The 12,923-nt window shown below is 48.1% G+C and overlaps 1 protein-coding gene across 1 annotated transcript in view; it reads left to right on the plus strand.

Moving 5' to 3' along the window:
• CCDC15 (coiled-coil domain containing 15) overlaps positions 1-12,923 on the plus strand; it is an 81,129-nt gene that overhangs the window by 41,832 nt on the left and 26,374 nt on the right. The window contains exons 5-6 of the mRNA XM_073603240.1: positions 4,330-4,479; positions 10,848-10,967. Of these exons, the coding sequence (XP_073459341.1) occupies positions 4,330-4,479; positions 10,848-10,967 (270 nt within the window). The remainder of the gene's footprint in view (positions 1-4,329; positions 4,480-10,847; positions 10,968-12,923) is intronic.

Consider the following 12,923-nt stretch of genomic DNA (forward strand, 5'->3'; position numbering starts at 1 on the left):
GGGTATCTATCAGTGCTTACTGTTGTGCCATCTATCCATAACCATAATTGTAACAAATAACAATTCCCCTCCCCCCTCCCTGCCCTCCACCTCCCAAACTTGGTTGGGGCATAAATCCCAAAACCTGTGCGGTCGCGCGAGGACGACAGTCCACTCATATAGACAGACGTACCACGCACGATCCTAACCTCCGTCCACTGGGGGCGTATCATCGCCCAATATAGCAAAGCACACGCCACCAGTGAGGGCGAACAAACGCTGGTATAAAGTTGGCAATGCAAAAAACAACGGCATTGATTAGCAGTAATCGGTATATAGCCGACCACTCCGCCGTGATATATAGTAAACATTTATGACATTTCTATAAAATGGTAACTTAAAAAAAAAAAAAAAAAAAAAAAAGGGGGGGGGGTGTAACAGCACAGGGTACCATACTCCATATATCTTCTCCTCCCCCTCCTCCAGGGGTTGTTAGAGGCCTTTCTAGTAAGGGGGTTATTGTGTAGAAGTTCTGATTGCCGTTTTGAAGCATGTATCTGGAAGGAAAAAAGTTTTCGCTGGTGCAGATCAGTGACTTGTAAAATTGATGTGTTCTGGGTAAGTCCTTTTGGACGAGCAATCTCTAAGTCACTCATTTGTGTGGAGTAAGTCTTCCCATACTCATAGTGGGCACAGGGGTGACACAAGGGCCCTATGTGAGTTTCGTATGAGTGTCAATGTTCACGGGGAGAGTAAGGTAAGGAAGGCAACTTACAGACGCCGGATCCGCGGAGCCAAAAGCCTAGCTGGTTGGGCGATTCCTTTCTGCCTCTCGGTGATCCAGCCAGGCCACTACTTGAGCCGGATCTTCGAAGAAGTGTGCGCGGTCTTCTCCAACAACCCGAAGGCGAGCAGGAAACAGCATTGCATATTTCAGGTTGTGGGCCCTTAGGCGTCGTTTAATTTCACCAAATCGAGCCCGCTGTTTTTGTACTTCTGCCGAAAAGTCCGGAAAGGCCATCACGTGACCCGATTGGAATGGTATATTCCCCTTGGTTCTTGCCATACGTAGAATGGTGTCTCGGTCCCTGAAATTCAATAGTTTTGCTATAAACGTGCGCGGCGGTGCGCCTTCAGGGGGACGGCGAGCAGGCATACGGTGGGCACGTTCCACCACGAATGTAGTAGAAAAGGCCTCCCGGCCATATGTGTTGATGAGAAGCTTTTCCAAAAATGTGGCTGGGTCAGGGCCCTCCGCACCCTCCGGTAAGCCGATGAATCGTACATTGGATCTGCGGGCCCGGTTCTCGAGCTCGTCATGTTTTTGAGCGAGTTGTTGGAGTTGACGCTGCATGTCCTCTTGGCTGTGCTGTAAGGGGTGAATTATGTCCTCCGCTCGGCTTATCCTGGCCTCCGTTTCTGTGACCCGTTCCCGGATCTTAGTCATGTCCTGGCGAATCAGTGAAATGTCCACTTTTACTTCTTCTATTTTGGAGGTCAGTGTGGCTTGGCACACTGAGATCGCCTCAAGGACTCTGTTAGTGTCTGCTGCCTCGTGTTCATCTTGCTGGGCTGCAGGAGATGTTGCCGAGGCGCCATCTTGTCCCCCCAGGTCCCGGTCTACACGGCGGTACCTATCTAGGGAGGAGGATGCCGCGGTACTTTTTCTCGGAGGAGACATGTTAGACCAGGGGGTGGCTGGATTAGTTACCCTCGTTGTGGATCGGTTTGCCGGTGAAAAATGTGCAGGAGATCGCTGTCAGGATATATCGCCGGCGGAGCTCTGCTCAGACGCGTCCGCTCACATTGCCGTCCAGGCCACGCCCCCTACAGCATTATATTTAAAGCCCAATCCATTCCATTTAATTTTTTTATTGTTATTATTAATAATGAGGCCAGCCCATGCGAAAGATTTTTTGTAAAATATACCCTTGTAGTAAGCCCTTCTCACGCTGCAAGGATTACATGTTCTAAGGGTAGTGGAATAGGGTGTAATATTCACTTCAGTCCTTGCTCGGGCAGGCTTCCACCACGGTAAATGACCAGTTCTTTGAAGCCTATTCTCTAAAGTGCTGACCAGTGGTCATATGTTGAGGTCACCACATACAACACAGGACCGTTAGCCCTGCATTGTATGTGAAGACAGCATGGGCCTGCTTAGAGAAGAGGAGAGCATTGGAAGCCTATCCAAGCTTCTGTAACTCAGTGGTTCTCAACTCCTGTCCTTAGGACCCACTAACAGGCCAGGTTTGCAAGTAAACTGAAATACATCACAGGTGGTATCATTTGCTGCTCGGTGATTGCAGTATTCTAGTCTGTATCTCCCCAAGGTAATACTTTAAAATCTGTCCTGTTAGTGGGTCCTGAGGACAGGAGTTTAGATCCATTGCTGTAACTGCTCCAGCATCCTTTGCCTGAGAGTGACGACTCGTTCACACCATACATGCATGAAAACTGATGGGAACCCAGCAGAGACATAAGTTTTTACATTCATCTTCATCCGTGTTTCAGTGATGTTTTGTGCACGTTGACATCAGGTTTCATGCGTGTCAGTTATGTGCTTTGTTTACACCAATGTTGATGCTGTGTCAGTTTTTTTTTCCTGTGCAGAAAACTGTATACACCTTGCAGATTCCTGCACAGAAAAAATCCACACGTGGTGTAAACGGGGCACATTTGTTTTTCTTTTTGTTTTTTTTTTTTTTGTGCTCTTGCAGAATGCGTGCAGAAAAAATGACATCTCTGCACCATGGTGTGAACGAGGCCTAAAGCAGAAGTTAAAGCGGAGCTCCGCCGAAATTTTTTTTTTTAAAAGTCAGCAGCTACAAATACTGCAGCTGCTGACTTTTAAAACATGGACACTTACCTGTCCAGGGCGCCCGCGATGTCGGCACCCGAGGCCGAACCGTCTCTCGGTCCTCGGGTGCTGCCGCCTCCATCTTCAGGAAGGGAATCAGGAAGTGAAGCCATGCGGCTTCACTTCCCGGTTCCCTACTGCGCATGCGCGAGTCGCGCAGCGCAATATGGCTGGTCCCTGCTGTCTCTGGGACCCGTGTGTTTCCCAGCAGACAGCTGGGGGGGGGACCGGAATGTGGCGTAAATAACCGCAGATTCTGCGGCTATCTACGCCGGAAGTGGTTACAGATACCTGTAATATACAGGTATCTGCACCCCCCTCCCCCCGAAAGGTGCCAACTGTGACACCGGAAGGGGGAGGAATCCGATGAGTGGAAGTTCCACTTTTGGGTGGAACTCCACTTTAAACCCTCCTATCCTTTTCAGCCAAGGAAGCTGCCATCATTGCCTCTGTTTGATCTGCAACTGCCATGGTGCTGCACATGTGATCAGCTTTGACACCCGCCGTTTAGGCTTGACTATTTGGTTTGGAGCACAAGCAAATGTGACAGTTAGCATTCCCAACATGCCGGGAATGCTAAGGCCCCTTTCACACTGGGGCGGTTTGCAGGCGTTATTGCGCTAAAAATAGCGCCTGCAAACCGCCCCTAAACAGCCTCCGCTGTTGTTCAGTGTGAAAGCCCGAGGGCTTTCACACTGAAGCGGTGCGCTGGCAGGAGAAGAAAAAATCTCCTGTCAGCCGCATCTTTGGAGCGGTGAAGGAGCGGTGTATTCACCGCTCCTAATCCGCTCCTGCCCATTGAAATCCATGGGACAGTGCGGCTATACCGCGGTAATACCGCGGCTATAGCCGCGCTATACGAGGGGTTTTAACCCTTTTTCGGCCGCCAGCGGGGGGTTAAAACCGCACCGCTAGCGGCAGAATACCGCGGTAAAACAGCGCTAAAAATAGCGCTGTTTTACCGCCGACGCCCCCTACCACCCCAGTGTGAAAGGGGCCTAACTGGTGTTTGAAACCGTTAAATTGCAAGGTTTAGTTCTGCTTTTAAACTGAGCCACAGACCTGCTTTTCAGTTAGAACTGTTCTGAACAGTCTTGGTGGTTAGAACTTCTGCTTTGCAGCACTGGGTTCCTGGTCAGGGCACTGTGTGCATGCAGTTTTATGTTCTCCCTGTGCTTGTGTAGGTTTCCTCCCACAATCCAAAGGTATGCCAGTAGGTTAATTGGATACTGTCTAAATTGATCCTAGTATGTATGCATGTGAGATCGTGACCTTTTAGATTGTAAGGTGGTGGAGGTTTTCCATATCAAACATTCAGATTGCAGCTTCAGCCATGAAAAGTTCATTGTATAGGCAAAGTGGTCACCTTCCCCTGAAAAGCAAGAATGCACAAAACTGAAGAGCGGCCCTGTCTATGTCGAGGCAAAGCAGAAAAACGGAGGAGTGTGACTGTACACAAATATATAAATGTGTGTTTTTTTTTCTTTCTGTAGAATCCCATCTCCCGGAGATCTCCTGTTCTGCATCAACCACATGCAGAGGAAGACCGATCCCTTCTGAGGGGGTATCATGACCTGCCAGTGGAGCTGCTTGTTCCCGAGCATGAGGGGCAGACAGAGAACAGAATGGGATCTGGGAAGCTGGTAGGTTTAGTATAGATTATCTTTGAACAGGAAATTTATGAAAAGTCTCCCCAATAGGGCACAAATGACAACAAAAACTTGATAGAGCTCCTAACCTCTCCTCAATTACATTTTTTTTCTTTTTTTTTTATGTCTGTATCCTGGATATAAAGTATGATGATTTATGTGAATATATATTTAGCTTCAAATGGACAGATGTTTAGGATCTTGGTCTACTTGGGAAATTTCATTTTAGGACTTCTGTCCACTTGCTTTCATCAACAAAAGTTCCTGTATACAAGATTTGCCCTCTCAGGTGTTCTTGGGATTACACAAATACAAAACAATTTAGCCTCATGGCTATTTGGTTTGCCTAGACCACTAGACTGTTTCAGCACTGGCTAAACACTTCCTCAGGCAGGGTGCATGTCTATAAGGCCAAGCAGGCCTGGGAGCACACTCCCATCATGTCTATCCGTGCACACTACTTCTGCAGTAAATTGTCTTCTGGGGGGAGAGCACCGGCTTTCTTACCTGATTCCCTTTTGTGAGCAAGACCCACCTGACTACACCTGCTCAGGTACAATTTCACTGCTGAAATGGATACTATCTGCATCTTAAGGCCTCATTCACATGGGCATACTTAAAGGGGTTGTAAACCTTCAAGGTTTTTCACCTCAATGCATTCTACGCAGCCATTGGCTCCCGTTGCTGTCAATCAAATCCAATCCAGTGCTCCTCCCAGGGGTTATATAATGTGGGGAGGAGCCACGAGAGCCGCTGAGGGACCCCAGAAGAGGATGTTCAGTGGAGGTAAGTACGACATGTTTGTTATTTAAAAAAAAACAAAGCTTTAGTGTCACTTTAAGCGTACACCCATCTGAGAGCCATGTTGTGCCCGCATGGGATGCACAGAGGGGAAGGAAGGGAATTAACACTTCTATACTTTTGTTGAAATCCTTGGGTGCCAAGATAGTACACAACAATTTTTGTTGTCATGGGGCAATTTTTGGAGTAGCCCCTAACACACCTATTTTTTTCATCATTCCCAGTTTTGCCTAGTGTAAAGTCCTAATGGCTGCTTGCTGTACTGGATTTGATTTCTGCTTTGTGATGCACCCAGGCATTGCTTTGTCAGAGAATGCAGGTGTAGGGCTGCAACTAACGATTATTTTCATAATCGATTAGTTGGCCGATTATTGTTTCGATTAAACGATTATTCGGTTAATAACCTTAAAAAAAAGTGTGGAGTATAATTTAGTTAATGTGTAAAGTTTTAAAAAAAGGTAATTTATTCTTAAATATCTCTATGCAGTGGTAAATATAAATAACCAACTATATGGTTAGAGAGCAAAATATCAAATCCACTCTGAGAATAACAGACAGAAGAGATATACTGTATATACTATTAGAGAAGATATACTGTATATACTATTAGAAGAGATATACTGTATAAACTATTAGAGGAGATATACTGTATCTACTATTAGAGGATATATACTGTATATACTATTAAAGGGTGAATCTGGTAAATATCATCAGACTCAGTGATCAAATTTTTTTATTAAAAACAAAAACAATGTCTTCCTTCAAAAAAAATGTAATTTTAAGAACGTTCATTCTTTCATTCAGTGAATGTACAAAGATTTTTTGTTTGAATATTCTTGTCTGAAAATTGATCTGTGTGGCCAGCATAAGGCTCGGTACACACCTATTCAGTTTACTTTTGATCCGTTTCTGCAGTGCTTTTTGCTGTGCGTTTTGTTTTTTGTGCACGTGATTTTGCTGCGATTTGCATTTTCTTTGGCCGATTTGTTGTTGGGCAGATTAAAAATCACATATTACTGCAAAAATGCATTACATGCTTTTCTGCAGCTTCTCTATTGAAGTATATTGAACCAAAAAAAACACTGTTTCTTTCTCGAACATCACGGGACACAGAGCCACAGTAATTACTATGGGTTATATAGGTATCACTGGTGATTGGACACTGGCACACCCTATCAGGAAGTTCAATCCCCTATATAATCCCTCCCCCTTGCAGGGATACCTCAGTTTTTACGCCAGTGTCTTAGGTGATGGAGCCATCGGGGTCAGGGGCTACACCTGCTTCTGGCACTTCAGCCCCTGTATATATTACACAAGAGGTTTTTTCCTCAACCATTAATGGTCTAGAGGAAAGATTAATGGCCGTGATTACGTCTTCACTCAGTGGAAGAAAACGCACTAGGCTTTCCTCTGTTCCCCAAGACCCTCAGACAGAGGAGCTCTGGGATAAAGGAGATGAATCCCTTTCAGAGGATCGGGATGGGATGGATGATTCCTCTTCGGAGGATTCAGGTGGAGAGGGACCCTCTGCGACTTCCCAAGAGGAGAAAGTCTTAGTGCAGATCCTCACTGGATTGGTCCGCTCCACATTTAAGTTGCCCATACCTGAAACTGCTAAAGAATCCTCTTCTGCTTTGGGGTCACTGAAACCTTTCCAAGCAGCACATTCTTTTCCTGTTCATACTTTACTTGAAAAGCTTATTTATTCTGAGTGGGATCACCCAGACAAAGTTTTTTTTCCGCCGAGAAAGTTTTCAACACTTTATCCGATGGAAGAAAAGTTTATTAAAATGTGGGGAATACCGGCTATTGATGCCGCCATTTCCTCCGTAAATAATAGCCTGACTTGTCCTGTAGACAATGCTCAGATGCTCAGGGATCCTGTAGATAAAAGGATGGAATCCCTATTGAAGGATGTTTTCTCCTTAGCAGGATCAGTGGCCCAACCTGCAGTAGCAGCGACTGGAGTCTGTCAATACTTAAGAGACCATGTTAAGCAGGTCATCAAAGTATTACCTGAACAGCAGGCCCAGGGGTTTGCTAACCTTCCAGCGGCCTTATGCTTTGTGGTTGACGCCATTAGAGATTCTATCGTGCAAACCTCCCGTCTTTCACTGGGGTTGGTGCATATACGTAGAATCCTATGGTTGAAAAATTGGTCAGCCGAAGCACCATGTAAGAAGCTACTGGCTGGGTTTCCATTTCGTGGTACAAGGTTGTTTGGAGAGGACTTGGATAACTATATCAAGAGAATCTCTTGTGGGAAAAGCACTCTTACCTGTCAAGAAGAAGAGTAAGCGTCCCTCTTTCAAACGGACTCTTTCCCCAGCGCCGGGGGCTTCAGCCTCCACCAGGCAGTCTCGACGGCCGCCTCCATCGGGGTCCAGAGACAAGAGTCAACCCCAGGGACAAAAGAAGTCCTGGGGAAAGAAGCCTACTAGGCAAAACACTAAGACCTCTGCATGAGGGAGCGCCCCCGCTCACTCGAGTGGGGGGAAGACTGCGACAGTTCTCAGAGCTCTGGCAGGAGGACTTCCAGGACAGATGGGTAGTCTCCACGGTAACCTTAGGGTACAAGCTGGAGTTTCAGGAATTCCTTTCTCCTCGGTTCCTCATATCAAATGTTCCCAGAGACCCAGAGAAGAAGCAGTCGCTCCTTCTAGCGTTAGAGCGACTTTTGTCGCAGGAGGTCATTATGATAGTTCCCGCAAAGGACCAGGGATTGGGCTTCTATTCCAACCTTTTTACGGTCCAAAAGCCAAATGGGGATGTCAGGCCCATTTTGGACTTAAGGGATCTGAACCGATTCCTAAGGATTCAATCCTTCCGCATGGAATCAATTCGAACAGTAGTTCCCACCCTGCAGGGAGGAGAATTTCTGGCATCAATAGACATCAGAGATGCATATCTGCATGTGCCCATTTTTCCTGCTCATCAGAAGTTTCTGCGCTTCGAGGTAGGAGGGCGCCATTTCCAGTTTGTGGCTCTGCCTTTCGGGATAGCCACTGCACCTCGAGTGTTCACAAAGATCTTGGCTCCTCCTCTGGCCAGATTAAGGGCTCAGGGTATAGCTGTCATAGCATACCTAGACGACCTGCTCTTGATAGACCGGTCGGTAGCCTCTTTGAATGGAAACTTGAGGACCACGGTCAGGTATCTAGAACACCTGGGTTGGATCCTCAACTTAGAAAAGTCTTTCCTAAAACCAGTAAGAAGACTGGAGTATTTAGGTCTGATTATAGATACAAGCCAGGAGAAAATATTTCTACCCCAGGCAAAGATCACTGCTTTGAGAGAGCTGATTCTGACAGTAAGGACCAAGAAGGGTCCCTCAGTCCGCCTTTGTATGAGGCTACTAGGGAAGATGGTGTCTTCATTCGAAGCAGTTCCCTATGTTCAGTTTCACTCAAGAATGCTGCAACACAGTATTCTGTCGACCTGGAACAAGAAGGTTCAGACATTAGACTTTCCGATGCACCTGTCGCATGCGGTGCGTCAGAGCCTCAATTGGTGGCTCATACCCGAAAACCTGCAGAAGGGGAAATCCTTTCTACCGGTTACCTGGACGGTGGTAACAACAGATGCCAGTCTGTCAGGTTGGGGAGCAGTTCTGGAACAGGCTGCGGTCCAAGGGGTATGGTCCAAGACAGAGAGGACCTTACCCATCAACATTCTGGAGATCCGGGCGATACATCTAGCTCTAAAAGCCTGGACTATCAGGCTACAGGGTTGTCCGGTCAGGATCCAGTCCGACAATGCCACAGCAGTGGCTTATGTCAATCATCAGGGAGGCACCCGGAGCTGAGCTGCTCAAAAAGAGGTGAACCAGATCTTAGTCTGGGCAGAGATGCATGTGCCATGCATATCGGCAGTTTTCATCCCGGGAATAGAGAATTGGCAGGCGGACTATCTAAGTCGCCAGCAGTTACTTCCAGGGGAATGGTCTCTGCATCCCGACGTCTTTTGGGCCATATGCCAAAGATGGGGGGTTCCAGATGTAGATCTCTTTGCATCCCGATTCAACAAAAAGATAGACAGATTTGTGGCAAGGACAAAAGATCCTCTTGCATGCGGGACGGATGCGTTGGTGATTCCGTGGCATCGGTTCTCACTGATTTACGCATTCCCGCCTATTCTGCTACTACCACGACTCCTTCGCAGGATCAGGCAGGAAAGGAAGTCGGTACTTCTGGTGGCCCCCGCTTGGCCCAGAAGGACTTGGTATGCAGAAATAGTAAGGATGACGGTGGGTTCCCCGTGGACCCTACCGGTACGCCCAGACCTGTTATCTCAGGGTCCAGTGTTCCATCCTGCCTTACAAACGCTAAATTTGACGGTTTGGCTATTGAGACCCACGTTCTGAAGAGTCGTGGGCTCTCAGGTCCTGTCATATCTACCTTGTTTAATGCAAGGAAGCCAGCTTCCAGGATGATTTATCATAGAGTCTGGAAGGCTTATATAACCTGGTGTGAATCCAGAGGTTGGCATCCCAGGAAATATGTCATAGGTAGAATCCTTGATTTTCTACAGATGGGATTAGAGATGAAGCTGGCCTTGAGTACCATCAAGGGCCAGGTTTCTGCTTTATCAGTATTATTTCAGCGGTCACTTGCTTCGCATTCTTTGGTCCGAAACTTTATGCAGGGGGAGATGCGTCTTAATCCTCCGGTTAAAGCGCCCCTAAACCCCTGGGACTTGAATTTGGTCCTGGCTGTGTTACAGAAACAGCCTTTTGAACCAATAAGTCAGATTCCTTTGGTCTTGTTGACAAGGAAATTAATTTTTCTGGTGGCCATCTCTTCTGCTAGAAGAGTATCAGAATTAGCAGCTCTTTCCTGTAAGGAGCCTTATTTGATTATACACAAGGATAGAGTGGTACTACGCCCTCATCCTAGTTTTTTACCGAAGGTGGTTTCTGATTTTCATTTAAACCAAGACATTGTTCTACCTTCCTTTTTTCCAGATCCCTGTTCTCCGGAAGAGAGATCTCTACATTCGTTGGATGTAGTAAGAGCAGTTAAGGCCTATCTAGGGGCAACTACTCAGATCCGCAAGACGGATGTTTTGTTTGTGCTGCCAGAGGGTCCCAATAGAGGACAGGCAGCGTCAAAAGCTACCATTTCTAAATGGATTCGACAGTTGATCATTCAAGCTTACGGTTTGAAACAGAAGATTCCTCCGTTTCAGATCAGGGACAACCAGAGATTCCCTCACATTGGAGGGTTTTCCTCTCACATCCTGTTCTGGCTATGGGACAGGAAGTGAAGGCAAATTTCCTCTATGGAAGACAGATGACAAAGATAAAAATAAAATTCAAATTGTTTTTTATTTTTTTTAAAGCCACATAGCCGCCCTACAAATGGGTCCTTAATTCAGCACTGCAGGATCCATGACACGTTTTGGCCTATCCTTGTATGCTGAATATACAACCCCAGACCAAAGTGCCTGTTAACATGGGGTAGGTAATATGCAGTGATGTTGGTCGCAGTGGCACGTCACATGTTCTTCCTTATTATCGCATAGTAGTCATTAATTGTTGTTTTGACAACTGTGTGTTTCAGATATGTAATCGTCTAATGAAGGCATCTTATCCCGCTGGTCCGGCGCCAGCATTTAACACAGATTACCGAGCTGCTCTTGTACTTCGCCCAGGAGCTGATGAAGAGGAAGACCGAAAACAAGTGGGTAAAAATGTCTATGACTAATTATTTCTACTAATTACTGTGCTGCATGATTGCTCTTTAATTAGTAGGAATAGCAGCTGGCTGACCCTGCAATTCAGTTTCTATGATAACTTCTTTGTTTGTTAAAGCTGATTCGGCTGACCCTTCCCTGCAGTCTTGCACAGTTTTACTGGCTCTTCTACTGTACTTAATTGGCTTACTCCAATTTCACAGCCCACTGACAGGGTCTCATAGTGTATATTAGAAGCTGCAAGAAGTCAGAGCCTGCCTTATTTCCTGGCTGGAGAATGCCCAGCATCATCTAGATCTTTCCTCCCCAGCCTTACTGTCCCTGCCCACTTTATTTCATTGGATTTTAGTCCTTTCAGTCAAGGGGGCTCTAGATAACACATGGGTGTTACTCATGCGTTTAACCCAGTGAGCGAAATAAAACTTGCAGATAGCTGCAGTGCTGTGTCTTGGCCTAGGCCAACAAGGCCCAGGCCTAGGGCGGCACTGTGCGGGGGGGCGGCAAAAAGCCGCCCCCCAACCCCCCCCCCCCCCCCACCGAAAATGGCAGCAGCGCCCTCTTCCCGACTCCCGCACAGCAGGGAGTACAGCTTAGCAGTGCAGTGCAGTGGCGTCCCGGGTGCCGTCAAGCCGCCCCTCTGTAAAGCTGTGATTCTGTCTCTGATTGGCCCTCTGCTGTGGCCAATCATGGGGAGGAAAACAGCGGTCAGGAATCTGGGCGGCGGCACGGTAAAACCAATTAGAGCCACTCTCTCTCTCTTCTCCCTTCGGCTGACAGAAAGGGGAGGGGGGGGCGAGCGGGGGAGTTCTCTGGCAAATTGAGCAGCAACGCTGTGACAGGGAGAGGAGAGATGCGGGCTGTCTGTGTATCTCCCCCACTCGCCCCCCCTCCCCTGACAACCCGCATCTCTCCTCTCCTTGTCACAGATCTGCTGCTCCATTTACCAGAGAACTCCCCCGCTCGCCCCCCCTCCCCTTTCTGTGAGGGTAAGGGAGAAGAGAGAGAGAGAGCGGCTCTAATTGGTTTCCCTGCGCCATCGCCCAGCTTCCTGACCGCTGTTTTCCTCCCCATGATTGGCCACAGCAGAGGGCCAATCAGAAGACTCTGGGGGGCATCATGGGAAAAGTAGTCCCTGAAGAGTGGCAGCCCCTGTGTGTCCACAGACATGCTACAGCCCCCAGCATGCATGCACTCTGCTGAGGGGGGGTGTTAGAGGAGAAGAAGAGAGTACTGTGCTGGGGGAAGCCAAAGAGGGAGCCACGCTGTACCCGCACCACCAGAGAGCCACGCTGTACCCGCACCACCAGAGAGCCACGCTGTACCCGCACCACCAGAGAGCCACGCTGTACCCGCACCACCAGAGAGCCACGCTGTACCCGCACCACCAGAGAGCCACGCTGTACCCGCACCACCAGAGAGCCACGCTGTACCCGCACCACCAGAGAGCCACGCTGTACCCGCACCACCAGAGAGCCACGCTGTACCCGCACCACCAGAGGGGGAGAAAGATAAAGCCACTGCCAGGGTACAGACATGCTACACTACTGACCAGAGTCAGCCTGGGCAACCCAGAGTGAGCAAACGTCCAGCCGGAGGGATCACTGTTGCGGTTTCACCGGGTCTGGTAAGAGCCTGTTGGCCATTATTCATTACTGTTCCCAGGGACTGAGCCATTAGGAAGTGCCTAACCTGATATCCTCTAGGCCTTGTTGACCGCCATAATGAACTCCAACGCTGGGCCTCCAGTCAAAAAATTAAGGGGGATGACACAATTTTTACAGCTCCAGGTGACACCAAACCTAGTGATGCCACTGTCCCGGAGCCCACAACAAGTTCCGGCACTGAGCTTCGATAACTGGCAGCCAGAGTGCGCTAGCGTGGGCACCCAGGACATCTGCCACCCGGGGTCCCACAAGCAGCGATCGGCTTTCCGTAGCAGCCGC

Source organism: Aquarana catesbeiana, linkage group LG10, assembly GCF_042186555.1.
Source record: "Aquarana catesbeiana isolate 2022-GZ linkage group LG10, ASM4218655v1, whole genome shotgun sequence".
NCBI lineage: Eukaryota > Metazoa > Chordata > Amphibia > Anura > Ranidae > Aquarana > Aquarana catesbeiana.